Raw genomic sequence first — 27959 nt, forward strand, 5'->3', positions numbered from 1 at the left:
TAAGTAAGGAGAGCTGTAAACATAAAGGCAACATGTGAACAAACACTACACTAACCTCCCTCACATTAAAACATGAATCTAAGAGGGATATCATCTTTACATCATTTGCTGTGTTTGTTACTGCATGTCTCCTCTTTTTCCTTTTATTCAAACTGTTAAATGAAACATATAGGAGAACCAGAGAAATCCAGGAAATCTATGATACACTTTCTACATAAATATTTATTGAACAGAATCATTAACATACAAGTCACTTTGGTATTATTTTTAGTTACAGAAATCTACCATGAAAGTATTAAGGATAGCTTCTTCAAATAATAAAAAAAAACATTGATGAAATAAAACCATTTAGGTGTGTATTATGGTATCACCCAATTCCCTTTACTGTGAATACTCCTGAGTACATATTCATACACATATACGAAGGGCTGAAACTTTTACCTCCTTTTACTTTGTTAGCACGAATAAAAAAGATTGTTGCTTATTATTAAAGAATGTTCTCTGGATTCAATCTGTTGAATATTAGAAGACAGTGAGCAGTGCAAAGAGCCCGTAGAGCATGGCACACGGGTACGCCACCAACAGCTGCTGGCCCTCCATAGCCAGGGTGGAGATGAAGATCTTGGAGGCAGAGAGACTACACCAAGAAATCCCAAGTACGGCCAGAACTGTTCCCAGGAAGCCTCTGTGGAAACAGACAGACAGCCTGAAGCAGTTTCACTGAAAACCAATCTTACCTGAACTCACTGAATCCTGCAAGTTTGACAGCTATTTGCTGATTTGACAACGTGTAAAACCCAATGATTGAAATAAAAGTCTCTTTCCCACTGTAAGTCACACAGATGTAGTTTGGACCCTACAACAACTTGCTTTACCGCACGGCACACTTGATGAACTCTTGCAGTTAGGTGTCACATTTGGATAAACTCAGTGAATCTGGTGCCGTGTTGTAGGGCTGCTCAATTAATCGTATTTTAATCGCGATTACGATTATGGCTTGCAACGATTACGAAAACAACGTAATCGAAATAAAACGATTATTTTTGTATTATTATTTTTGTTTTTTCAGTTGAATTATACTTCAAGTTCAGGGTAATCAACTGTTAAAAACATACTGTTCACATTTTTTTTCTCCAATAAATTGATGTTTTCAAAGTAAATGGATAATCGTTTTTAATAATTGTGATATCAATTATTGACCCAAATAATCGAGATTATGATTTTTGCCATAATCGAGCAGCCCTAGTCTTCAGTACAGGTGGCAATATTGTCACCTGCCTGCGCTCATCTCTGAAACCAGACCATGTAAACAGGCTGGTGTTTCTAGCAAAACATCTTTAAGAGATGACATGAGCAGCCCTACCAGCATTTGCCATGGTGGCCAAAACATTTTTATTTGGTCTTAAATTGTAGTTCAACATTTATTTCCTGTTACTTCCGGACCATGACGGTGGGCCAGCCTTTAATGTTTAACTGAGTGGAATATGTTGAATATGTTTTACCAAAATGTTGGCTATATGTTAAGGAGTTTTCAGGTTGTGACAGTGCACTGCAACATGTTTATTGATCTTGTTTATTGGTATTTATTATTTATTTAAATGTAGACATGAATGTATAATTTATTTTATTTTATTTTGTATTGGTTTTTCAGTTGATTACCCTGAACGTATAATTCAACAGTTAAAAAGTTCAAATTATTATTTGTACAATAAATGGATGTTTTCAAAGTCAATGAATAATCGCATTTACTAATCGCAATTACAATTATTGACCCAAATAATCGAGATTATGATTTTTGCCATAATCGAGCAGCCCTACCGTGTTGTGATCTGTACCAAAGAAATGTGTGTCCGATGACCTTTGCAAGAACACGAGAACAATAGTGTTCTTCAAATCAATCTAACCTACTGTATCATGCGTCTGTTATCAGAAGATAGAGGTATGATATGTGAGCTGTAACACCTACATACATACCTAAAACACAACACCTCAGAGATCCTGTTAGTGCCTTGCTCAGAGCACTTCATCAGGTTTGCAGGTTGACACACTAACTTCATGGATAGAATTCCTGATTTCACTTTTACAACCTCCTTCCATGACCAACAATTGTTTTGTTTTTTTATCATCCAATGAATCTCACATAAAACAGTATTATAACACACAACCAGTGAGTGGACTTACTGTAAAGAGCAGAAGACGGCGACTGCAGAGACCCCCACCATGGGCAGCAGGCAGTACCCCAGGACGCTGGCCACACAGCCATAAGACACCGCCAGGGAGCTCATGAGACTCAGCAGGACGTACATCCCAATGCAGGCTGTGGCACTGAGCCCGTACACATACCCAAAGTGGGCTTTACCTGCCTGTATGTACGAGAATAAGGAAACAGACGGGCATGTGTTATATGTACTGTGCATATACTTGGTTGAGTTTGGCAGTAGTACCATGCTAGCAGCTCACCATCATTAAAGTGACCCCCAGTGCCACACAGAAGAGGACGGGACCCGTCAGATCAGTCTCGTTCATGATGCTGCCATCTGCAGGCTTAAAGGGGTTCAACACCGTCAGGGTCTTCTGCCAGATGTGGTCGAAATTGATGCCAAGTTCTAGACAAGGAACAGAAATGGAAAACAAAGAATGGAATACCAAAGCTTTCTACTTTTATTCCGCCCCTGGTCACCCAATTACTACTAATCACTAATTGGTTGTTTCTACAGCTGTTTCCTGGCATCTTGCATCCAACCTTGAACAGACATTTGCTAGCTAGATTCCAACTAATACAACATGGCTAGTTATTGATGTAATCCGTTTTACCCTCAAGAAGGGACGGTTCCTCTTCAGGCGAATATGTTTCTGTGCCCTCCCCTGAAGTCATTTCAGGTTGATAGTACTGTCCAGTGTACTGCTGCTCCATGGAGGGGTCAAGAGCTCCACTGAAGACAACAAGAAACAAGAATTACCGACTCGAGGACGTATGCCTCCGCCAACCCATCAACCCGCAGTTTACATACATGTCTGCCCAAAATGGCCTCACATTTTTCTGAAATAATTCCTGTTATTTTTGATAAAGATATAGATTTTATCAAGGAGATAATTTCAAGGAACTATTTAGTTTGGATCAGCAAACGGTGTCTTACTTAAGAAATGGTTAAAAAATACCTTTGTCTTCATGCAGAGTATTTTCTCGACAAGATGATGAGAAGAAAATGATTTAGAAGATTCTGGAAATACCTTCAGAATGAGCGCTACGTTTGTCAAACGACCCTGTGGTGTTTTCTTGTATACAAACAGAGTTTTTCTTTTATCCTGTGTATCCTTGAGGTCTGATAAAATATTGAATCTTGCAATCATCTTTTGTTGCTACATTTGGGCCAAATTATAAGTTCCATATCTGCGTGTCCGAGAGGGTCCGCTTTGGGCATTGTGAAACAAATGGCGCTTGCATTGTGTAGCAGACTGACACTGGCCTTCAATAGTATTATGAATGGAAACATATTGACATTGTAAAGGATAGTACGTACGACCCTTTAGCGTGTCACTTAATATATCTAACAGCTAAATGTGCTGTTGGTCTGAAACTAATGTCATGCCTCACACACATGCGTGGTAAGAGGCTCTATTGAGTGGTGCAGTGATGAGGTATTTTCGTATTGTATTTTAGAACATTGCAGAAAAAAATATCTTTGGTAAACATATGTTTATGATGCGTAACGTTTTGTTCTTTATGATTATTTCCACATAGTAACACCACTTTATGATTTTTGAATTGTACATGCAATCACAGGAATAAAAGCTGTAAACAGAGAAACCTTTATGTTAGGCTATAAACAAACGACATCCCGATTGCATGACTTCGTCTCACGTTTGTTTGTTTGTTTAGAAGTCTCATTTAGCTGCTTGTTAGTAACCGTTGTTTTTAAATTCACCAGTGGAGTATTTACTGACATACTTTATGTCCTACAACAAAACCTGAAAACCTTTTAAGTTTGTGTAAACCACAGATCTTATTCCAGGCGTCTAACCAAAAGCATATTAAAAAAAACTGTTGATTTCGAGGTATGGGAACCGGAAGACCGCAACACCACTCTATATAGGGTTATCTTCCCAATGTCAAAAACGTACGTGTCGTCATAACCAGGGTCTGCAGAATTGTGGGTCTCATAGTAGGCCACAGTGTGACCCTGGTCATCGATGTAGTATCCTGACTGGTAGAAGTCCTGCTCGAAGGGCTGGAAGTCCCCCATGCTAACCAGACAAACAAAATCATGTCAAGAAAATCACACACAGTCCTAACAGAAATAAAGTATCCTCCTTTAGCGTAGCTAGGCTGCATCAAGGACTGACTGGCTTTTTGTACTTATTGTTGTTATTATAGTCAGTGTCAACTCTTTGGAAATGCTCTCCTGATTAGGAATGGACAGATGAGCATCACAGAGGTGTCTCCTCTGGTAAAAATATGTCCACCATGTACCAAACATGTTTACTTTCTGATTTGCAAAAATGTAATCACATTACGGGAACTTTTTACATCAGACATTGTTTGTCATAGCAGGAAAAGCAAAGGTGAAGCTAAACATAATTATTAATAAATGAATGATGGCTCTTTCTCAGCTATTATTACATTGTGATGCATTACCAGTGCTTTACAAGTCCAAAAGCTATAACACATGTCTATTCGACCTCATTTTCCCTCCACATTAAATCTCTGGTCGAGTTTACATCAATGTTATTTGACTTGAACAAAGTCTAATTCTGACATATGGAGAACTTGAGTGGTCATATTTAATAGCACATTAGTTTTTATGATCAAACCTTTTGTTTTCTCAGAGAACTCACCTGTTTGTGCTTGCAATACGCAGTAGGCTGTCTCCCTCACAGTAGTGTGTGTTTCCAGAGCTCACAGCATGGGAAGTCCAGTCTGGTCCAATATTCTATTAATAGTGGGCTATTTTGGGATTTGGTCCCAGGGAAATGACAACTGCTCAGCGCCTCTTTATTCTGTTTCTACAGGAGTTAAGGGTTACTTTATATACCTATATAAACAAATATTGCAAAAGTATATAAAGACATATTTGCCATTTTAGTGGCATGAATTGCTGGAAAGGTACTGTATAACCATAACATTTAGGATGGGATTCAGTGGCTCGGCAAAGTATTACAAATCCATTAGATGGTTTGATTTTGGTCTTTTTTTTTAAAGAATTATTTGTATAAGATTGTTAAAGCAATTAAAGGTGGGGTAGGTAATTTTGGAGAAACCAGCTCGAGTGTGCTAGAATTTGAAAATACACAACCGGAAAAGATCTGCCACTTCCTTACAGAGCCCCTCCTCCAACACACATGAACGCGCACATGACCAATGAGGGCACGAGATAAGTTTGTGCACAGATGGAAGGCTGACAAGCAGGTAGGCCATCCAGTTATTTTAGCCGGGCCGGCTAAAATGATTGGTCGTGCTTTTTACAGTACTACGGCTTCTACAGATGACATTTCTTTATAGATTTTTTGTCAAAGCACTTGAGATATTCATTGCTATCGGGATGTTAAGAGCATTCCATGGAATATAACAAAAAGTGTATCTCGAGCCGGTTTCTCAAATGTACCTACCCCACCTTTAAACATATACATGAACAAAGTCTAAGCATTTTGATCATCTGGCCAGTTGGTCCATTAAATTCAGGCTCAAAGCAAACATATCCGGAAATATGTTTTTTGTTTATATAAATCCATGATTTAAGTGTTTTGAAATGTCTTAAATGTAATGAGAAAGTTGATAATAATTCATGCTGTTACACACTCCGGTACAGTAGGTTGCGGAAGACACCTTTAATTAAAGCTGTAATCCGCTATTAATACCAACGAAGAAGAAAGCAGCGCAGTGCGCAGTTTGCGGTCACGTGTTACGCAGCAGCGACTCTCCTCAACACTTCTTTCAGAGCCGGAAACAAAACAAGCTGTCATGTGATTAGTGGTAGTGCCTCTCGTGAAGAGTGTAAGGTATGTGAACCCATTTCATGTTTTATATTGTATTTTGTGTAGTTTGTTAATATAGCATTTCAGATTAATTTTGCATGCACAGGTCAACCTAACTATAGGCACTAGTTTAACTTTATTATTATAGGAACAAACCTAAGAGATAAATATCGGCTGCTATCTTGCTAAGTAGCTAACATGTCAACCTGACCGAGGAGTTTGTTTCTTTCTAAAGTGCATTCATATGAACAGAAAGTGAAGCTAACGTTACTGTAATAGAGCCTGTGTCTCCCAGTTTAGTTTATATTAACATACAATGAAGACAACGTTAATCTAACAAAGCTTGTTTCTGCCTACAGTTGACGTATATTGACAGATAGTGAAGCTAACGCTACTCTAATGAAGCCTGTGTCTCCTCATTTAACTTATGAGACAGAGAATTCTAATGGAGCCTTTATTCTGTATACAGTTAGCTTATTGACAGACGGTAAAGCTAACATCAGTGTAATGTATTCTGTTTCTTCATACAGTCCGGTTAAATAAACACACGCTGAAGCTAACTTTAACTCTAATGAGCCTGTTTCTCCCCACAGCTGCCGACCGCTCTGCATATCATCATGGCTGATGTGAGAAAAGGAGCATATAAATACAAATATAAACACATCTAAAAAACACAAATCAATGACTTCTTGTTACTTTACAATAAAGATTTTTGTATGAAAAACACAAAGTATGATATTTGGTCATAAATTAAACTAGCCAACAGTTTATAGAACAATTGCTTAGTCGATAAATTAACATAAACACGTAGATTTATTTCTTTAATTTGACACATTTTGAGTTATTTTTTCATTTCATTTAGATTTTTCTGCATTGTGTAACTTTTAAGTTTAATACTTAAACAACATTTTGCTGATAATAATCTTAATTATACTTAATTAACATTTCCAATGCAGGACTTTCAATGACAACAGAATATTCTAACAGTGTGGTATTAATACTTTTGCTTACGTAAAGGATCTGAATACTTCTTCCTTCTCTGGCTAACTTTGACTGTGTCAGACTGACAGACAGCTTGTTGTTATCATGTGTCTAACTTGTTGTTTTCCATCCAACACATTTGTCTTACAGGATTTGAAGAGATACCTGTACAAACAGCTGCAAAGGTGTGTATAACCAATGCCCAGCTTTAAGGATGTATTGTGTAGGGTCATGTGTAACATCTACTCTGTGTTTTCCTTCAGTGTGGAAGGTCTGCATGCGGTGGTGGTGACAGACAGGGATGGAGTCCCAGTTATTAAAGGTAAGAAACCTTTCTGAACCTTTCCACTCTCATCTTGGACAATGAGTGTACTCCTTTTCCTCTCCTCTACTTTCTTCCACTGCAAACCACAGTAAAGGATCACCTCAATTATCCATGATATTGTGGTTTTGCTGTGGGCTACAGAGAACTCTCCCTTTCTAAAAGATTTGCTTTCTGTTTCTTTTACTTCCTGTGTGAGCCATTTTGAGAACAGCATCCAGTACTACTTCTGACTTCCTCTGTCTGCTGGCAGCTTCTTGTTATTCCACCTATGGTCCTAGTTATCTAAATGTTCCATAAACACTCGATGGCAGTGGCCTGGTGAAAGTCCAACACTCATGTGATATTTAGCATACTCTCCTTAGTGTTATCTGTTATTAGTTGGAATATAGAATATTGCTTTCCTAACTAACAATCCTACAGTCTACACCAGCCTTTACCTAGAAAGCTGCTGGTCAATGTGTCCAGGAACATGTTGTTGTCCCGGACAGATTAGAGGAATTCAAAATGAACAATTGATAGGAAGGCTATACAAAGAGTGACATCATTAAGGCATGTGGATTTATATTTCGCTGAACAGTAGGCTATTTCAGATAAAACGGAGCCCCCTCAATGGCAGAATTACAGCATGCAAAAAATTAAATATGAACTGTGCAAGCCTAAAAATAATTTCCTCCAGCCCTAGCCTACATATTCTCATATCAAATAAAACCGAATAAACCCTTTTTATTAAAGAAACAAAATACATATAGGCCTGTCTGGCTCATTACACTTTAATTAAGACGTGCTTCTGTCAACTTGAAGTAAAGCGCTGTTTTAATTCTGGTATGTAGTAACACTAATATACAATATAACTCTTCTGTGTTAAGTCGCATGGTGTAGATTTGCATTACATAAAAAAGAAATAGCCGACTGTTATAAAACATTAAGCTACATACAGTACCTTCCTGATGTCGTTCTTCAGCCTTCCTATCAATGTGTTGAATGGATCAGTCAGATTCAGCAAGGGACTGTCAGAGTTGTGTCGGTAGTGTGTTTGACTTAAAGTGAGTTGTAGGTTGCATCAGCGGTCTGGGAGAGCAGCAGTTCCCTGTCTGGCTGGTTGTTGTTGGTAACATTGCCTCTGTGTCCCTGCAGTTGCCAATGACAACGCCCCGGTGCACGCTCTGAGGCCGGGCTTCCTGTCCACCTTCGCTCTAGCCACAGACCAGGGCAGCAAGCTGGGCCTGTCCAAGAACAAGAGCATCATCTGCTACTACAACACCTACCAGGTCTCTGCTCCGTCTGCACACTGCACACCAGCAGCTCACACACCTTTGTTTTCATGATGCTTTGTTTGCTGACACACACTGTAAATCCTGCACTAACACCCCAAGCCTAACTTGTGTTTCCTCTGTGTTGATCAGATTGTGCAGTTCAACAGGTTACCGCTGGTCATCAGCTTCATCGCCGCCAGCAACGCCAACACAGGTACAAAGTCTTCAAAGGTTCAGTCAAGAATAATCAAGCACAGATATGATCAATGATCAGGGATCTTTTCCAACAAGTTCATCCAACATTCAGATTGTTTAAGCTCTGCAACTGAAGAAACCTTATACATCTTCCATTTACAATCACTTTTTCTGACAATCCAGGAAAAGAATGGGGTAGCAACATGGGGTTAGCAACATGTTGTAAACAATAATGAACATAGAACACACAACGGGATCTTTTAAGTCAGCATGTGTCAGCCTTTTTAAAGTGATCAGATTAAGAATCATAATACTTTTTTTTTCATTTTTAGATTATTTTTTGACCAGTGTAGCCATTATTATATTCTTAAAGGAACCACATGCCAGATTCGTACTTGCACCACAGCATGGACTGAGCTGAAGACTTAAAATATAAAATGTATGCACCATTATACACCAAATCAAATTCCTTGTATGCGTCAACCTGCCTGGCAATAAACCTTCTTCAGATTTATAAGATAATAACATTCCGTTCATCACACTTAGCTGCTTTTTGAGCCTCACCAGGAAGAACACACACTGTCAAAACTAAATGTATGCTTAATCTGAAGTAAGCACGTGCATTGTGTCCTCAGGTCTCATCATGAGTCTGGAGAAGGAGTTGGCTCCCCTCATAGAGGAGCTGAGGCAGGTGGTGGAGGTCACATAAACAGACCTCCTCTTCATCACTTCACATCATGATGGAATTCTTCACTTCTCCTTCTGTTGACTTTGCTTTCTGCCTTACCTGTAGACTCTTTCTTCTTCTGATCAGCTTTTTAGACACAACCATATTTATATGTCCAATCAATGTCAGCAAAACCCAATAAATGTTTACTGTTAACAACTTCAGTCGTCTTTTGTTATCGCTAATCTTGTCATGTACAAACACACATTGATAACCCCTGTGTTTGTTAGGTAAAGGTCCGTTTCTCCGTAGATTCATTTTCCATGTGAGGACTTTTCATGTATTTTTAAAGTTCAACCCTTCACACTTGGTTTCTCATGTTGTCGTCCACATGCTAAACACTATGAAGTGTAATATGGAAACGTTACATTGTATGGAAATTATTCATAAATTAGAATAAACAGGATGAGCTAGAAATGTCAATTCTGTTCCTGTTTTATTGTCTTTCATTGCAAAATAAGGAACATTTATTTCTATACCTATTTAACAGTCAGTGTAAACTTCCGTCTACATTTTCGCTCTTGTTTTCTACATACCCTACCTAATAACATTGCAATTTTTTTTTAATCATAATACATAAATGCCTCTGCATTCAATTACGACTGGTTGTGATGGAAGCAATGGAGACGAAACTCAGAGAGACACGAGGAGAGCAGGAACTTTGGTGGCAAACACTGATGGTTTATTTGGAGCTTTAGCCGGAGAATTCACAAGACGTGCTGTTCCACGAATTGACACAGTAGAATGCCAAACCAATTCTGAAGAACTCTACCCCAGACCCGTGTATTTAGCTAGTTCAGAGAGAAGAATCAACATTGTGCATAACAAGATAGAACCATAACACCTCTATCAGCTGACGCCAACAGGCAGGAACAGGGAGACAGAACACTGAGAGCACAGCAGCCAAGGTGCAGGAGCTCAGTGAGGGCAGTCCAGACTGATCAACTGGGTCAAAGGTGTGGGCCTAGGAACATATTTCCCCAACACTGGTTTTAGTCATAACTTGGTTGATAACGAGCTTTGAAAGCAGAAGTTTAGAGAAAATAATTGCAATCAGACTTCAAGTATTTTTAACAATTTATTTAAAAAATGAGTTTGACAAATAAACTAATGTGTACCCCTGTAAAGTGTATCATTTGGGCATCATCACTGCCTAGTGGCAAAGAAGAAATCCCCCCTCACACCCCCCTTCCCCCCTCACTCCCATTGCTCCCCGGGCGCTGTACAATAGCTGCCCACTGCTCCTACTACTAGGATGGGTTCAATGCAGAGGCCACATTTCACTGTGTGTGCTGTGTGCTCTGCATGTGTGAGGGTTTCATCCCTCCAATTCTCTTTTCTAACATGTACTTTTCTTTTGACGTTAGACATTTTGGTTCAGTTTATACTCTTTATGATTACATGACTTGACTTAAGAAACGGCAACATTTTTAAGAGATTTCAGTGAGCCGGTAACAAAATCAAGATTCACTGTGGGACATGTAGTTTATGGAAACCGAATTCGTGTAAAGCGGAATATAATTGTTTGATTATTGTTTGGCACTTCTGTGTAACAGTGATCAGCCTTAGCTGTTCCTCACCACTGGGAACCAAAATAGTGGTGCAGTGATGACGTAGGCCAACCCAGACGTTAGCATCACAAGTGCTCTATCGACGAAGCAATGGGATTTCTCCATGTGGTTTGGGAATTTTGCAGGAAATAAGCTCTGTGGCAAACACACATTCATGATACCTGCAGGTTTTTGTATTTACTGACATATTTTATGGGTAGGCATCTAACCAAAAACACATTGAATGAAGGAAGTACTGAGAGATGCTCTTATGGATTCATGCTAGCAATATCTTTGAGGTCCCGAGGGTCATAGAAGCCAACAGCACGCTGGTGACTGAGCCACATCCAGGCCAGCCTTAATGTGATGCTACACTTTGGGATGCTAAACCCTTCACATGTTAATGGGGCTCTCCTTCATTGTTCCTTCCCTTCATCTCCTGGCTCTTTGCTGACAGCTGTCACCGACCTTTGTTTATCTGTGACTGAAAACAGAGAATACATTGCATTACATTTAGCTTCTAACCAAAGCACCTTACAATAAGTGCAATCAACAGTGAATATATATCGAGCTATCAATAACACAAAAGAGAATCGTTTTTTTGGCCAAGGTTTCAAGCGCAATGACAATGCAAATGATCCCAGCCCTGGAAGCCTAACAGTTGAAAGCCAAGTCAACATTAAAGTGCTGCTGCCACCTCAGAACACTTGTAAATGTAAATGTAATGTACTACAAAGATAAGTGTGTTTAACCAACAGAAGAACAGTGGTTGACTTAAGGAAGTGGGTTCACAAGCTGTGAATGACTCATTTATCACTCTTGTCACTTGTTGTACTAATCAACTTTCCCTTAACCTGTCCTGTCTTCTTCTAAAGTCTGGACCCTCCAGTGGCGGCGCCAGAGATTTTCTCTAGGGGGTGCTGTGGGGTAGCTTGACGTTTCATAGAGGGTGCTCAAACATTTAGGGTTTCCCATTAATGCACCAGCGCTACAGTTGAATTTTCTACTACAACACTCCCCACACGCACATACACAGTACAACCACGACTGTTACAATGAAGGCTCGATAATCAGCTCACGGCATATAGGTGTAAGCAGGGGTAAAGTGCTGTTTTTACAAGTGGGGAGTGGACCTAACCTCCTATAGGAGGGTCCGGGGGCATGCTCCCCCATGAAGATTTTTTTTTAAATATTGAAGTTAAATGCATCAATTGGTGCACTTTGAGAGCAACATTAAGCGGTCTCTGCGTTGTGTTTTGCGTTGTTCATGGATGGATGAGACCCGAGCCAGCATACAGTTCAGACGATTTCCTTTTAATCACTGACAATCTGACAACAGATAACAAATCAGTATAACATTTTGTATCCCTCACAGTGACTCCTCTCACGTGGAAACATTTACAAAAACAAAAAGGGAAGAGGAAACGTAAGGGACACAATATAAAGGGGGGGGTGTACCCACAAAAAGTACAGTGACTACATTTCAGAAGTTCCGCCCACTGATCTCCGACCTTGTCAGGTATTGAACATAAGTAAACAAATTAGTGTGATTACACTAATTTAAATGATGTACAAACAAACACCACTGCATATTTACAACTGTTACAGCGGGTAAGGTCCACAAGCCTAACACACCTCTGGCTCTGAACATAAAATTAAACACAAGTAGGCCACATAGAAACAACTATAAACAGTCAGAATGTTTGCCTCAACCATCAATGCATTACATTTATAATAGGCAACAGAGGGGGTGCATCATCATGCACTTACCATTAGACGTCTTCATAACAAAACAATGCGTCTGTTGTTGTGGTTGAGGGCAAATGCATCAATGATTTTGTCGCTGTCCAGCGTCCTTGTTCTCACGGTGTTTATAGCCAACAGTGCCAGGTTACTGGTTCGAGAGTCCCCACTGGTGTTCCTCAGGTAGTTTTTCAAACGACGCAGACAAGAAAAACTGCGCTCACAGCTCACTGAGGTCACGGGAAGTCTCAGAGATATGCATATCAGTTTGTACAAGTCTATAAATGCATCTCTGTCTGGCCTCATGAGGGATAGAAACTCCTTGGTGCTGGTGATAGTATGTCCCTGTTCTTCTTTTCTTTGCAACAGCCGGCGAACTTGGTAAAGCTCTGCAGACAGGTTTTCCTCACTGATTCCATAGTGGCGGGCCATGGGCAGTATCATTTTTTTGTCCAGAAATGATGTGTGTTTGGGGCTCAGGGCGGACACACCTCTCATACTTCATTGGTTTCTGTTGAAAAGCGACGTTTCATCTCCATTAACAACCTGTCTATAACAGGATAGAACGAGTGTGTTCTCAGGTCATCTGTGTCTAAGCGTGCTCTTTCTAACGGGGCTTCTACAAACCCCTCCAGATGTCGAGATGTTTGGGCCCGCCTTCTCTCACGTTGCGTCTGTGGTGCAATTCCTGCGTTCACGCACAGACTTTCTGCTTCATTTCGGATTTCCCTCCACTTGTCCTCTGTCCGCTTTTCAGATATGGCAGTGGTAACAGACTGGGCCAGATCATCTGCCGCTTCAAGATCGAAAGTAGCGGACTGAAGCTGATCCGACATGAACTTGGTTGTTCTGAATACATCCTCGAAAATAATGAGATGTACAACAAATGTCTCGTCCATGATTGCACTGAGAGCTCTCGCCTCTGTCCTCCGGTGTGGATTTGACAGGCCGATGATGTCACGCAGGGTAGCCAGGATTGCTGGGAGAGTTTTCTTGACTGCCCAGATTGCATTATATTGGCATGCCCAGCGAGTATCATTCAGCTTCTTGAGTTCTACGCACTGTGCTGTTGGCTCCAGTTCCTTTTGTTTTTTCATGAACAGATCGTGCACCACTGACCCAGAGAAAAACTTGTAGAGCATTTGTAGTGTCTCAAAAAACTCTGCTGTAGCGTTGACATTATGCACACAGTCCACCAGCACCAAGTTGAGCCTATGAGCATGGCAATGTATATAAATTGCCTGTGGCACTTCTTTCCTGAACTTTTCCTGCACTCCATTGTTACATCCTGACATTACAGATGCTCCGTCATAGCACTGGCCAACACAACCATTAATGTCTATATTACACTGACTGAGTGTAAGCTTTATGCTGTTTAGTAGTGAGTCTGCGTCTAACCCATCTGCTGGGGTGAAATGCAAGGATTCCTCATGCAACGTCTCTGTCAGTGGCTGTAAATACCGCACGATCACTGAAATCTGTTCCTTCTTACTAATGTCTTTACTTTCATCCACCAAAACAGCAAAGTACTCTGCTTCCCCCACCTCATCACTTATTTATTTTCGTATCATATCAGCCATTATATCAAATAATTTGTTCTGTATGTCATGGTGAGTGTATTTGGCATTTGATGGATTGCTTGCCAATTTTTTATCCACTGTAACATCAAACATTTTGATGAGGTGCAAAAGCTCGAGAAAATTACCCCTATTAGAGGAGCCCCCACCCTCGCTGTGACCTCGCTGTGACCTCGCTGTGCGATTCCCTGACAAGCGGTATAGCGAAGGCTTTCAACCACGGCCTGCATGTACTTTCGGTTCTCCATAACCAAAGCTGAATGTCCCTTGCTATTTTTGAGCCACTTGTCTGTTTTTGTTTAAACTCACTCCATGTTTCCATAGCAAACTTGTGCGCCGCACTTTCATGATGAGTGTTCAGAGTCGCTGATGCTTTTCGCCAGTTGTTGAACCCGTTGTAGATGAATGCTGGTTGTACTCCGTGCACTCGTTTTGAAAAGTGCCAACAAGCAAAGCAAAACGCTGCGTCTTTGGACACGCTGTATTCTAACCACACATGTTGATCCATCCAGCCTTTATAGAAACATCTCTGATTTCCAAATGGCCGTGTGGGGTATTTTTGAAGAATTGGCCGTCTTGGGCCCTCTTGGGGATTGTTACTTATGTCCTCCTCCTCCGCAGCAGCAGGTGCAGCCGCGGGGCCGGGCATTTCCACGCTTTCCTCCTCATCTCCATCCTCCCACAGCTTTTCTTGGTCCTCCTCCTGGTCGGTGACCGTGACACCTTCAGCCTTTGCCTCACGAGGCCTATTATGTGCAGAATCCCTCTCGCTTTCAGGTGGTTTTGATTGAGTGTCCACACGTGGACGTTTAAGGACTAAAAAATGATCAATTTTTCACTTTGCTGTTAGCAAATAATTTGGCGCTCTAGCTAACAGGAAGTCACTCAAGTGTCACAAAGTAATTTAGCCTATGGGTAGGTCAAAAATCTAATGGGTGCTGGCCATTGGCCTAATCATAACACCTGTGTTGGCTTTATGTTTTTGGTCAAAAATTAGTTTGTTTCACATTTGCATTGATTTTTTCCAACAAAAAAAGAAAGAAAAGAAAACCCACATATATTTCTTGGGGGTGGTTAGGGGGTGCTTTGGCAATCCTGGGGGGTGCTTCAGGATTGGAAGGCATAGACCCTTCATCAGTTTGAGTTGCACTTCCTGCCGAAGTAACATATTCATTCTGAACAAACTCACCAGTTTCCACCTGAGGATCTTGATCCACTCATCTGCCTCCACTCCCGTCTTTGTACAGAGATAAAATGTCCTTTCAGGAAACACTAAGCTGTGGACACAAAGAGAAGAGGAGAGCATTACATTGGATCATCTGGTTTTTACCCAAGGTATTTGATCTCATCTCTTGAGTCAGAGTCATTAGCCTTGGTTAGGTCTAGAGAAGCCTGTTCTTAAGATCAAAGTATAGGTTCCCTACAAAATGGTTTTACTGATTTTTCTTCCTTGTTTTTAACCCTTGAGCCTCAGCGGTCACTCAATGGCCAAAAGTAAATCAGGGCCATAACATGTGGGTTGTAACACAAACCCTGTTATCCCGCAGTTTAGATAGATAACTAAGCAGCAGTGGACTGTGTGTGAAAGGTTAAGGTGGTAACCTCTGCAAATCCACAGCTACCCTTTAGTTACTGTGCACCTCTCCCTCCCTCCCCCCATTTCCTTCTCTTATTGAACGACTTCCCCTTTTTTGTAAATACTAATATGTTGCTGCCATGGGGAAGTTGCCTCAGAGAGCCTTGCTGTAGCTCATCTCTTCATAGTGTGGCTGTCATCTGAAATGAATTGTCTATATTTTTCTTATATTTTTATCTCTTTAGTAAAATAGCATTTTTCGTTCACTTTTTTCATTATCTTTTGTACAGTTTTTTATTCCAGTTCTTCAACCCTTAAATAATTTTTTCATTAAAATATGTAGGCTATTTCCTATTTCAGAAGTGGAATTGCAGGAGGGAGGAGCACCCTTATTGACTACACGCTACACTCAACAAGTGCTTTATACTTCACACCGTTGCTTCAAATGTACCACCTTAACATATTTTTACTTAGAAGGCACAGGGCAGCACGGTCCTACTCGGTTCCATTCAGATACATTATGATGTGTTCGAGGTCTTTGCTGTAAAAATTAGTATAGGTGAAAGGTTCAATTATTTTTATCACGATTTGTTCAAACTGCATTTTGTAAAATTGAGTTTTAGGTGAGAAATTGCACAGCACTATAAATCCTCAACACCGGAGCCCCTCAAGGCTGCGTGCTCAGCCCTCTCCTCTACTCCCTGTTCACACACGACTGTGTGGCCACACACAGCTCCAACACCAACGTGAAGTTGGCTGACGACACGACCGTCATCGGCCAGATCACCGACGGCGACGAGACGGCGTACAGAGAGAAAACCTGACATCTTGGTGCCAGGATAACAACCTCCATCTCAACCTCAGCAAAACAAAGGAGCTGATTGTGGATTACAGGAAGCAGCAGGGAGAGGGACACGCCCCCATCGCCATCAATGGGACTACGGTGGAGAGTCAGCTGCTTCAGGTTCCTCGGTGTCCACATCACTGAGGACCTGACATGGACTCTTCACACCACCACCATCACCAAAAAAGCTTGACAGCGGCTCTTCTTCCTCCGCAGGCTGAGGAGGTTCAACATGGACAAGCCTACAGGATTATCAAAGACCCCCATCACCCCAGCCACAAACTGTTCTGTCTGCTGCCGTCTGGCAGGCGGTACCGCAGCATCAGGACTATGTGTGTGTAGACGGTGGAAGCAGGGAGAGGCATATACGTGCCTTGATCCCTGCCGAGTCGACGCACAACTGTTGATTGGTGTCAGTGCCAAAAAAACGTTTTAGGAGCAATGCGCTCATGGTATAGATGTGGCGCATACATCTTAGTTCCTACTCTTTTCCCTCAGCCTATCCTAAGGGAGTGCATGTACGTAGACACGTTGTGCCTCTCCACCTCTGTTCCTTACTTCTTACTTGCTACCCTTTTCCCTCAACCTATCCTAAGGGAGTGCATGTACGTAGACACGTTGTGCCTCTCCACCTCTGTTCCTTACTTCTTACTTGCTACCCTTTTCCCTCAACCTATCCTAAGGGAGTGCATGTACGTAGACACGTTGTGCCTCTCCACCTCTGTTCCTTACTTCCTACTTGCTACCCTTTTCCCTCAACCTATCCTAAGGGAGTGCATGTACGTAGACACGTTGTGCCTCTCCACCTCTGTTCCTTACTTGCTACCCCTTATCCCTCAACCTATCCTAAGGGAGTGCATGTACGTAGACTAGGGCTGTCAAGTTAACGCGTTAATAACGAAAAAAAAATTAACGCCACTAATTATTTTAACGCGATTAACGCATGTGTATTTTTTGTCCTCGGCCGCCCCGTAGTTTCAGAGCGCATCGAGTTTAAAATACCATCTAAGCTGATGCTGACAGCCCCGCTCCTGCCGCCCGCGTGTGGCAGACCACACTTCCACGCTCCCCGGCAGGCCCGGACTGGCCATCGGGAGGACCGGGGGTGTGTGTATGTGTGGCGCGAGCGAAGCACACCTTACGTGTTGTTGTTAGCATCTGGTGCTAGCTAGCTGCGCTAACGGATATAAGGAGCTGTTTCAATGAAAACAGAGGAGCAACATTTTGCCGACAACTGCGCCGAGCACTTGACTTTATGCAGGTAGCCAGACAGTGGGACATTGTACGAAAAGTCAGCACACTCAGCACGGATAGTGCGCGCAACATGATTGCAGCGTCCAGGCAGCTCCCGTTCGAGCATATATGCCTTGAGCTGCAACGATCCATCAGTGTCTCCACATTCACACACACACACACACACACACACACACACACACACACACACCACACACACACACACACACACACACACACACACACACACACACACACACACACAACACACACACACACACACACACACACACACACACACACACACACACACACACACACACACACACACACACACACACACACACACCACACACACACACACACACACACACACACACACACACACACACACACACACACACACACACACACACACACACACACACACACACACACACCACACACACACACACACACACACACACACACACACACACACACACAGTATTATTGTATGAGAGAGGTTCCAGGTTGAATTGAGGCGAATATTTGTAATGTTCAGGTTGTTGTGTTTAATATTCATGAGAATATTTGTCATTGTTCAAATGATAATAAACAAACATATAAAGCATATTTGTCCACTCATATGTTGATAAGAGTATTCAAAACTTGAAAAATATCCCTCTAAGGTACATTTAGAACAGATAAAATATGTGCGATTAATCGCGATTAACTATGGACAATCATGCGATTAATCGCGATTAAATATTTTAATCGACTGACAGCCCTAACGTAGACACGTTAGTTTTGCTGCTATAGGCTTAGACTGTCGGGGGACACCTTACTTCTTCCTTCTGTCTGTCTGTACCTGTGTACTCTCATGTTCCGAATAACCCAGCTTCCCCCAAATGTCTTTTTGGTGTCTATCTACGCCGGGATCCTGAGTCGTGGCTGATCCTGTTGCTGTGGTCCTGAGTCCTGGATCCTCTATCCTGAGTTCTGGATTTGAGTCCTGGACTTCGAGTCGTGGCTGAACCTATCACTGTCTATTGCACTGGGAGAGGGATCCCTCCACTGTTGCTCTCCCTGAGGTTTCTCCCATTTCTCCCTTTAAACTGTGGGGTTTTTCTCTGGAAGTTTTTCCTTGTACGATGTGAGGGTCTAAGGACAGAGGGTGTCGTATTGTCATACTGATATTCTGTACAAACTGTGAAGTCCACTGAGACAAATGTAACATTTGTGATATTGGGCTATATAAATAAACATTGATTGATTGATTGATTGATAGACCAGACTCAGAGACAGTTTCATCCCACAGGCCATAAGACTGTTAAACACTGCGTTAAACACTGTTTTTATTGTTATTTTGTTATATATTTTTTTTTATGTCTTGTAATTGCACTGTTGAAGAACATGCGGTCTAAGTTTTTCATACATTACATAACTTCACCCTAGTTGTGTATGTGTTATGACAATAGACCTTTGAGTCTTGAATAGGTATAAGAGAAAAAATGATGGCCTGTTTAACTTCGTTACACCAGCTCTAAGCAACTGTTATTAAAACTACTATTGCAAGATTTTTCTATTTTATAAAAGCAGATGTTTGAATATACATTCGGTATTTAAAATCATTGAATTTCACTGGTATCGGTATCGACTAGTACATTTCTGTTGATGTCCCTAGATTCCGATTCGGGAGGGTTTCTGTACAACATTTATCATCACAATAATTCAACTACATTTGCAAGCACAGTGGATAAGGTTTGAAATACTTTAGGGTTGAATTCATTAGCGATTCACTGCTGGACAATAATTCCATTAATTGTGATTAAATGTTTTAATTGATTGCCACCCCTACTCACAATAAACTGATTATGTAACTCAACATCATAAGTAAGCATGGTATTTTAGTCCTGATGTATGTTCAAAATCATTCAAACACATCGCAAGGTCCTCATCAGCTGATTGAACTTGACCTAAGAATGGAACTTTCTTTAATGTGCTTAAAGGTAGTAAGTTTGAGAAACCGGCTCGAGATCGCTAGAATTTGAAAATACACAACCGGAGAAAATCTGCCACTTCCTTATAGAACCCCTCCTCCAACACACACGAACGCGCACATGACCAATGAGGGCACGAGATAAGTTTGTGCACAGATGGAAGGCTGACAGGCAGGTAGGCCATCCAGTTATTTTAGCCGGGCCGGCTAAAATGATTGGTCGTGCTTTTTACAGTACTACGGCTTCCACAGATGACATTTTGTTATGGATTTTGTCAAAGCACTTAAGATATTCATTGCTATCGGGATGTTAAGAGCATTCCATGGAATATAACAAAAAGTGTATCTCGAGCCGGTTTCTCAAACTTACCTACCCTACCTTTAACGGGGTTAATGAAAATCAATCAGAATTCTTGGACAGCATAGTGTTTAGCTTCAGACAACCCTTTGCCTCTACAACAGCCCAGTTTATTCTGAAAAAATTACTCTGAGTGACTTCATTTAAAATGACAAGCAGCTTTCCTTGGAAGATGTAATGGTAGGGTTAGGGTTAGGGTTAGAGGCTGCCATACAAGGTGCCAACTGCTCAAGAAAGGCTCAGATTCAGGCCACTGGGAGTTTTGAGGTTAAGTATCTTGCCCGAGCACACATTGACATGTTGACTGCAGGGGCTGAAAATCACACCAATGACCTTCTGATTGGTAGAAGACCATCTACCTTCCGAGCCACAGTCGACGCAAACACAAACATTTCCACACTCTTTATGCAAAATCAGTAATGCAGCCTCTCAGTGCTGAATAAGGTCCTACCACTACATCACCTACCAGAAACAGTTGACTCGTTCCTGAGAGTAGTCAAACTGTACTGCAGAGCAGGCTCTGAGGTCCACGGTCCGGATGGGCTCCTCACTCTGGAACAGAGAGAGACACTGTCTACAAGTCCCAATAGTGATTGTCTAGGACTAAGAGCAGATTAAACTCAATATTAGCCAAATACTGTAATCAAATATTTGAAGTAACGTCGCCTTTAGGCTAAAGAGAGATTCACCCCTTTGTCTTTGAAGTATTTGAGTTCACATCTGTTGAGTGTGAACCATCTCTGTTTCCAGTTCTGCACAAAAGATTAAAAGTCTGATCAGACACAGAACTACTCGTTTATGTTTGAGACACAGTGAGGTGTACCAGCTCCACTGATCTTACCTTCACAAATGCTCCTTGTTTCGTCAGATAGCCTTCCTTTGTGCCTAGCTGAAAACACATAGTTCATGTTAGATAATTCAGATTTATAGCAAACGTTGAAAATCATATTCACTCAACTGACCAGCTTTTTTAGGTTCTTCATCAGTGAACAGTGAAGTTGTAACATGTTGTTGTTGTTCTTGGCAGTGTTAATGCCTTCAACGTTGAGCTGCAGTGTTCTTGGACCTCAGCATTTGACCTAAAAGAGCTATGCTTCTTGCGGTCTGCAAATGGATACCGTTGTAGGACTGATATTGACAATGACACATTGGCCTGGCTCGCATGTCAGGAGCTGAACATGCCAAAGACAAACGCCAGAAGAAGAAGAACAACAAAGATGTTGGCTTATTGTCCTGGGGTTGGTTCAGCAAGTCAACTCAAGTATGGAAGCCCCATCACATAAAACCAGCTGGTGTCATGGCGGAGGTATTAACCTCCATCTAACGACTGCTGATCAAAGACCTTTGACCACAAGATACAACTCTTGTAGTTTGTGGGCAAAAGTTCATAACTAGTCGTGTTATGATGATGTCAACAACTTCATTCACTGGTGAAAGCTTATGCCCCCGCCATTATGTATCTTTCCAAGTTTGTCCCCATTTAAAAACTTCACCAAGTGCCTGTTGCGAAGGAGTATTGATCTTACTTATCCTAGGAGGAAAAATATATGCTTTATAGGGGTGAAACGGTATCCATATTCGTCCCGAACCGTCACGGTTCAGACGTCACGGTCCGGACGTCACGGTCCGGCACATGCAGTCACACGACGAATACGCCTTTTTTTATGAGTGGGAAAAAAGTCTGTCACTGATTCAGGGCAGTATCCATTATACTATACCACTATATATAATCCAGGGGGGCGGTATTGCGCCTAAAAGCTGTTTGCCAGCCGCCCTTAAACAACAAATGAAGAACAAGAAGAAAACACAACAAAACGAACAAAATACAAGAAGAAGAAAAGTTAGTATGCCGATTTCAGATAACACACAGGAGCTAGAAGACCCACCTGCTTCGTTTAAATCAGCTGTGTGGGAACATTTCGGGTTCGCTGTGGACTACAATAACGATGGAGTGCGAGTGGTGGATCGGACGAGGACGGTGTGTCGGCGTTGGTGTGGTATGCTAATGGTAACACACGCCAAACATGCTAAATCATATCAGAAGGCATCACCCAGATTTGCCAATCACCGGAGCCGAGAGACCAAAAGAAATAACGGAAGCTATTGGCATATATATTTCAATTGCTATGCGCCCTTGAAACACTTTCTTATTATTTATTATGTAATATTTTCAAGACATTCTTTTTAGTTTTACAGCTTGATGAAACCTTTTTGTTTGACATCAGCCATTATAGATAATATGGCCATCTGAGTGTGTGTGGTACTGTTTGTGGTTTGTTTTTAACTTTGTAATACAGTTAATTATTCAAAATGTTAGAGTTCCTTATTTGTATACTGAAAGTTGCACTACTGTTCAAAAATAAATAACAACAAACCTGGAATTATGCATTTGGGACTTTTTTTTGCTTTTTCTTGTTGTACCGAACCCGTACCGAACCGTGACCCCCAAACCGAGGTACGTACCGAACCATGAATTCTGTGATATGCACTATATATAAACAATGCTACCCAATAAACACAAATAATCAAAATAGAAGGTCTTAAGTCCAGAAATAGGTCCAGCGGGTCAAATTCCCGTCATAACCTAGAGCAGGTAACTTTGGTCACATCACAGAGATATTTGATATATTCTGGAATCAACTGCTGTCATACCGATGGTGCGGTGGGCACCAGGTCGTTTTCTGTGCGGCCCGTCTTTACGGCTGTGTGAACTCGCACTGACTCGTAGATGGATGGCTCCTCCACACGCCACGGATACGGACTCTTCAGCACCATCAGGGTTCCTGGTTCAGAGGCAGAGAGTTACAGCAGAGAGTTAAGAAATACAGCAACCCAACACAAAGGTGTGGCCAATCGAGAATGAGACAAATTGTGTGTTTCCTACAAAGGAAAATATCCTATGATGCGGAGCAAAGATAGACTGACCCCCTGGCAACCACAGGCAAGACATTAGAAATGAAAATTCATCCTGCTGTATTTGCCTGAGCTCAGTCTCAAATCAGCCTTGGATTAGTCTGAGATTAGACTGGGATACATCTGAATCCAGCCTTAGAAAGCCTAAAAACAGTCTGAGATCAGCCTGAGATGAGCTTGAGATAAGCCTTATATCAGTCTGAAATCAGCCCAAGATCATTCACAGATGACTCTAGAGCTCAGCCTGAGATCAGCCTTGGATTAGTCTGAGATCAACCTATCATTTTAGTTTTTCCACTATTTAGCTGTATAACTCAAAACTTGTAAAATGTTACCACCCTTCCCACCTTTTTAATACAAACATGTAATGAGCAATGTGTCGTTTCACTGTATTAGCCGGTAACTTGCAGTTTGTCATAACGTACCTGCGTCACTGCCCAGCAGAGGATGATTAGCGAAGTGAATGACAAAATGTTGAAGGGTTGGGTACTCGTTGAAGCCAAACGAGTAGCTGTTATCTTTGCGTGTCACGTGGAAATGTTTGACGGAATCCTTTGCCCTGTGTGTCAGATGACAAACAAACAATATTTAGTGATGTACTTTTAAAGTTGTTAACATGCAAAATAAAGATCACGTAGTTAAGTCATCTTAGTATTCTATACGTTTATTTTCATGCAACAGCAAGTACATGTGATGAAGTAGCTGAAAGACAACGGCCATATTAACACACATTTATTTTGTTACCTGTGGATAATATGATATCCCCCTAGGCAAGAGCAGGGATTGAGAACAGATCAGAATAAGTGGTTGTTAAGATAAGATAAGATAAGATATACTTTATTGATCCCAAATTGGGACATTTTCGTTGCAGCAGAATGTAAAACAAAGTATTGCACATAATTAGAAATAAAAAAGTAGAAAATAAACAATTGTACAATATAAAAATCTCCAATTAGAAGAAAAATATAAAAGTTTACAGTCAAGATACAAACCTGTAAACTATCTGACAAATGTAACACTAGTGAAGCGCTAAATTACAGCTAACACAATATAAAAGTAGGATATTATTTACATTTAGTGTGCAATAATGGCATATTAAATTAAATATAAATGTAAAATGTACAGTGTGAAGTTATAAGTCCATTTAACCAAAGAGAAACTATGGAGCAGAGAGTTCTCTTCCAGCCAGAGGTGATTTATTGTACAGAGTTATTGCAGTGGGCAGGAATGTTTTCCTGTATCTGTCCTTGTGACAGCGGAGCTGCAGCAGTCTGTTGGAGAAGGAGCTCTTGTCTGTCCAGCTGCAGGTGTGTGTGTGTGTGTGTGGGGGGGGGGGGGGGTGTATCTGTCTGTCCAGCTGCAGGTGGGGGGGGGGGGGGGGGGGTTAACAGTTTGTTTGTGTCCTCCTCTCCACCACAGCATCAAAAGTGTCTATTTTAACGCAGATGACAGAGCCAGCTTTCTTAATGAGTTTATTCAGTCCGCTGGCGTCACCAGCTCTGATGCTGCCCCCCCCCCCCCCCCCAGCAGACCACAAAAAGAAGAGGTGTTAGAGGCGGACTGACCTGACAGACAGGGCGAAGCAGCCTTCCCCTTCATTACTGTTCCTCAGGAGATAACTCCCATCAGTCCCATTGGACAGGAGCAGAGCCTCTGCTGCATGGCGGGACAGGTCATGGTGGTACCACCTTCAACACAATGAAGCAAAAATAAATTAGCACTCAATACTGTGGTTAATTGTGAGACAATTTGGATTTATTGAAAATCATTTAAGTTGCCACAGTCTTGCAGTAGAAAACACAATGGCGCTGTTTGTGACCCAAACAGTGTATGTACAGGCCTCTTGGCTCAAACGCAATCAATACAATTTTAATTATAAAGCCCATTTACACAAATAAAAAATTAGCCTCATGGGGCTTTACAGACAGTACTGTACAGCAGAAATGTAATATTGCATCAAGAATGTAAACGAAATGCACATCCTAATTTATAATTATAATTTATTGAGGTTATAAAGACCTGTAATAAGGGTGCACCAATTGAGAGAATAGGGCTAACATCGGCCTTGGTAAAGTCCTACCTGTAATATATTCTTAATATTCTTTTTCATAGAGAATATGATGTCCAATTGACCACCCAGCATCAACACCTTGAATGATTTTAACTTGTTAAATGGCTTCTGGATCTCGTTTTTCAATGTGTACACAACATCAGATGTGAACAAAGCCATTAGCAAATACAGCTTTATTTTTTATTTAGAATACTTTTGGATCTGTAGGATTGGGATTAGCTCATGCGAGGGACATTTATTCCGATGAGATTAGCAAATCCATATGACAGATTGTATGGGGTGATGGAACTAAAGAGTGGTTTAAATAAAAAGTATGGACTTATTTTCCTGAGAGACCAACTAACCACTAGCCACCCTGAAACATGGCAAACAACTATACATACAATATAATACAATGCAATACAATATACTCAGTAACATCTGCCCCTGGGTCTCAGGATCACAGGTTGCATCATCTCATTCAATACAGTTTTATTGAAGGAGAGAAAGTTGCCCAATCATTAATGAACTTTCTAAAAGGTTTACTAGCAGGAAGGAGTGTGAAAGCATGCAAAGGAAACAAATAAAGGGAAGTGAAACTTCATTATTTGCATTAAAAGTTGCTGAGTGTAAAAAACAGGAAACCAATCCTAAATCACTAAACGGTCCACTCATCCCCAGAAATCTCTGGTTTCATCTATTTAATAGCTCATCATTTCATGTTGCTTCCTTACAGTGGTGGAAAGTACATTTACTCAGTATAATATAATAATATGTATAACAAATATTACAAATTTGACTTGTACTTTTACTAACTTAATAATTTATAATATACCAACAACTTTTACTCCACTACATTTATCTGATAGCTTTACTACTGTAGTTACCTTACAGATTTAGACAAAATATAAATCAACTTATAAATAAACATTGACATTATTATAGGCAGCATTATAGCAGCAGTATATCAAGTAATTAAAATAAGCTCCACCTTTACAAACTGTAATAGGCACTTTAATGCATCAATACTCATATTCCAGTAAATCTATATTTATAATTCCAAAATGGGCCATTCCAACAAGTAACAGGTGATTTTACTAACGTTTAGTAAAATGTTGAATGCTTGACTTGTACTTGATACAGAGCTAATTCCACTTAAGTGTAACATCCGAGTAATTATTCCACCAATAGACTTTAATGCTGCCTGTGTTACAGTATGTGACAGAACACCATTTAACTCAAAAATATATTATTATTACATAATATATGATATTGTTTTCTCTTATAAATGATATTTGTAGGTTAGGCTACCTTAGAAGTCCATAAAAAAGCAAACGGTAAGCAATCTCAAGAGGCTAATTATGAAGCTATGCAAATCCTTCTCAGTAAAGTAGTCGCGAGCGCTGAAAACAATGGAGTAGTGGCGGTAATCTAGGACTAATAATCAATTATATAATGCCGATTCAACTAACTAAGACAGGCTACTGTTTTTGAATATTGTTAACATATTATCGAAACATTCTTTCTGTTTGTGAAGGACTAAGAATAGTTTGAACGGAGCCTGGTACAGTATTTCAATCGGCACTCGAAACCCGTTTCCTTCTAGAAGCGTCTCGTTCATGTACCGTCGGTAAAGTAACCTTTTACAGAGAATGACATTAAAGTCAAAAAGCAGGCTTACCCTAAAGTCTCTAACTCGTCGGGAGAGGAGTCGTCGCTGTAGAAACTCATCTCTCTCTGAGGTCTCAGTCAGTGTGTGTGTGTGTGTGTGTGTGTGTGTGTGTGTCTGTGTGTATATAACACACGTGCACAGAGTGAACGTGTTCAACTTAGTCAAACACGCCTAGAGGCAGTGGTCGAATGTAACTAAGTACTTTTACTTAAGTACTTGTACTTTACTTGAGTATTTTTTATTGTATGCTACTTTTTAAGTTGTACTTTTTACTCCATTACATTTTTTTTAACCTATTTAGTTACTTTGCAGAATTTTGGTATCAACTAATACGCTATCATATATTATTAAACGTTAAGCTCAATAAATAACAAAGAAGACCTTTGACCGGCACTTTTCTAATTTTGTCCGGAAGATTTAAACTTTAACGGACATCTTGACCAGCGAAAGAAACTGAAACTGAAACTCTGCCGCACGGTCCCCTCGTTCCTTGGAAGAGGCGGAGAGGTGGGTGTTTGTCATCTGCTGGTGGACTAACCGGAGAGAATTACAGTGCTTACCTCGACGGGGAGGGATTGCATTGAATTAAATCAGCAGGAGCAAATGTGCTTCATGGCACAATTCAAACGGGATCGAAAGATACGTTTTCTCTCCCCATTGACTTCAATGCATAATTTTTCTGAAATAAGGTCCCATGGACCGGAAGTAGATGGGCGTGACTTCGCCACTCTATTGTGCAATTTTCCAAACTCACATTGGTTTCTCATACAGCATCTCTGTATAGTATGTGTATTCACTGAATTTCACTCTCTGCCTTTAACGGCTCGTTGTAGCTCCAATAGCTCCAGCCCCCACCCTCCCTGTGAGCACAGTGTGCTCTGATTGGTCGGGAGCTCCGTGGAGGTGTTGTTTCCTTGTTAGCGATACACAGCCAAACACAGCCAAACTCATCCTGAGCACACACAAACTCACAGCCGAAGTAAAAACAATAAGTGTGGCTTGATATTG

At 41.0% G+C, this 27959-nt stretch overlaps 3 protein-coding genes across 3 annotated transcripts; 1 reads left to right on the forward strand and 2 right to left on the reverse strand.

Moving 5' to 3' along the window:
* zgc:123321 (uncharacterized protein LOC559912 homolog) lies at nt 1–4902 on the reverse strand. Its single transcript, XM_034135306.1, has 6 exons — nt 4837–4902; nt 4123–4245; nt 2815–2933; nt 2461–2606; nt 2182–2363; nt 1–685 (listed from the first exon to the last, which is right to left on the reverse strand). The coding sequence occupies exons 2-6, from the start codon at nt 4242–4244 to the stop codon at nt 523–525; spliced, it is 732 nt and encodes a 243-aa protein (XP_033991197.1). The 5' UTR covers nt 4245; nt 4837–4902; the 3' UTR covers nt 1–522.
* A 985-nt stretch (nt 4903–5887) lies between these two features.
* Nucleotides 5888–9618, forward strand: lamtor3 (late endosomal/lysosomal adaptor, MAPK and MTOR activator 3). Its single transcript, XM_034135312.1, has 7 exons — nt 5888–5997; nt 6567–6599; nt 7105–7139; nt 7218–7276; nt 8414–8547; nt 8683–8746; nt 9363–9618. The coding sequence occupies exons 2-7, from the start codon at nt 6591–6593 to the stop codon at nt 9434–9436; spliced, it is 375 nt and encodes a 124-aa protein (XP_033991203.1). The 5' UTR covers nt 5888–5997; nt 6567–6590; the 3' UTR covers nt 9437–9618.
* A 493-nt stretch (nt 9619–10111) lies between these two features.
* Nucleotides 10112–27068, reverse strand: dapp1 (dual adaptor of phosphotyrosine and 3-phosphoinositides). Its single transcript, XM_034135310.1, has 9 exons — nt 26961–27068; nt 24795–24917; nt 23655–23788; nt 22969–23099; nt 21158–21205; nt 21006–21068; nt 20783–20868; nt 15514–15601; nt 10112–11488 (listed from the first exon to the last, which is right to left on the reverse strand). The coding sequence occupies exons 1-9, from the start codon at nt 27008–27010 to the stop codon at nt 11465–11467; spliced, it is 747 nt and encodes a 248-aa protein (XP_033991201.1). The 5' UTR covers nt 27011–27068; the 3' UTR covers nt 10112–11464.
* Between the last annotated feature and the right edge of the window lie 891 nt (nt 27069–27959).

This window comes from Trematomus bernacchii, unplaced genomic scaffold (assembly GCF_902827165.1).
Source record: "Trematomus bernacchii unplaced genomic scaffold, fTreBer1.1, whole genome shotgun sequence".
In the NCBI taxonomy this organism is placed as follows: Eukaryota; Metazoa; Chordata; class Actinopteri; order Perciformes; family Nototheniidae; genus Trematomus; species Trematomus bernacchii.

What these genes read in the sequence shown, in the direction of transcription:
- zgc:123321 (XM_034135306.1), bottom strand. Translation starts at nt 4,244, where the DNA reads ATGGGGGACTTCCAGCCCTTCGAGCAGGACTTCTACCAGTCAGGATAC. An exon ending in TGGGGGTCACTTTAATGATG is followed by an intron (nt 2,364 to 2,460) that starts GTGAGCTGCTAG and finishes TCGTACATACAG; the next exon opens with GCAGGTAAAGCCCACTTTGG. An exon ending in GCCGTCTTCTGCTCTTTACA is followed by an intron (nt 686 to 2,181) that starts GTAAGTCCACTC and finishes CTGTTTCCACAG; the next exon opens with AGGCTTCCTGGGAACAGTTC.
- dapp1 (XM_034135310.1), bottom strand. Translation starts at nt 27,010, where the DNA reads ATGAGTTTCTACAGCGACGACTCCTCTCCCGACGAGTTAGAGACTTTA. An exon ending in AATACTTCAAAGACAAAGGG is followed by an intron (nt 20,869 to 21,005) that starts GTGAATCTCTCT and finishes TCTCTGTTCCAG; the next exon opens with AGTGAGGAGCCCATCCGGAC. An exon ending in AGATCCTCAGGTGGAAACTG is followed by an intron (nt 11,489 to 15,513) that starts GTGAGTTTGTTC and finishes CTCTGTTTTCAG; the next exon opens with TCACAGATAAACAAAGGTCG.
- lamtor3 (XM_034135312.1), top strand. An exon ending in CTGTACAAACAGCTGCAAAG is followed by an intron (nt 7,140 to 7,217) that starts GTGTGTATAACC and finishes GTTTTCCTTCAG; the next exon opens with TGTGGAAGGTCTGCATGCGG. An exon ending in CGCCAGCAACGCCAACACAG is followed by an intron (nt 8,747 to 9,362) that starts GTACAAAGTCTT and finishes TTGTGTCCTCAG; the next exon opens with GTCTCATCATGAGTCTGGAG.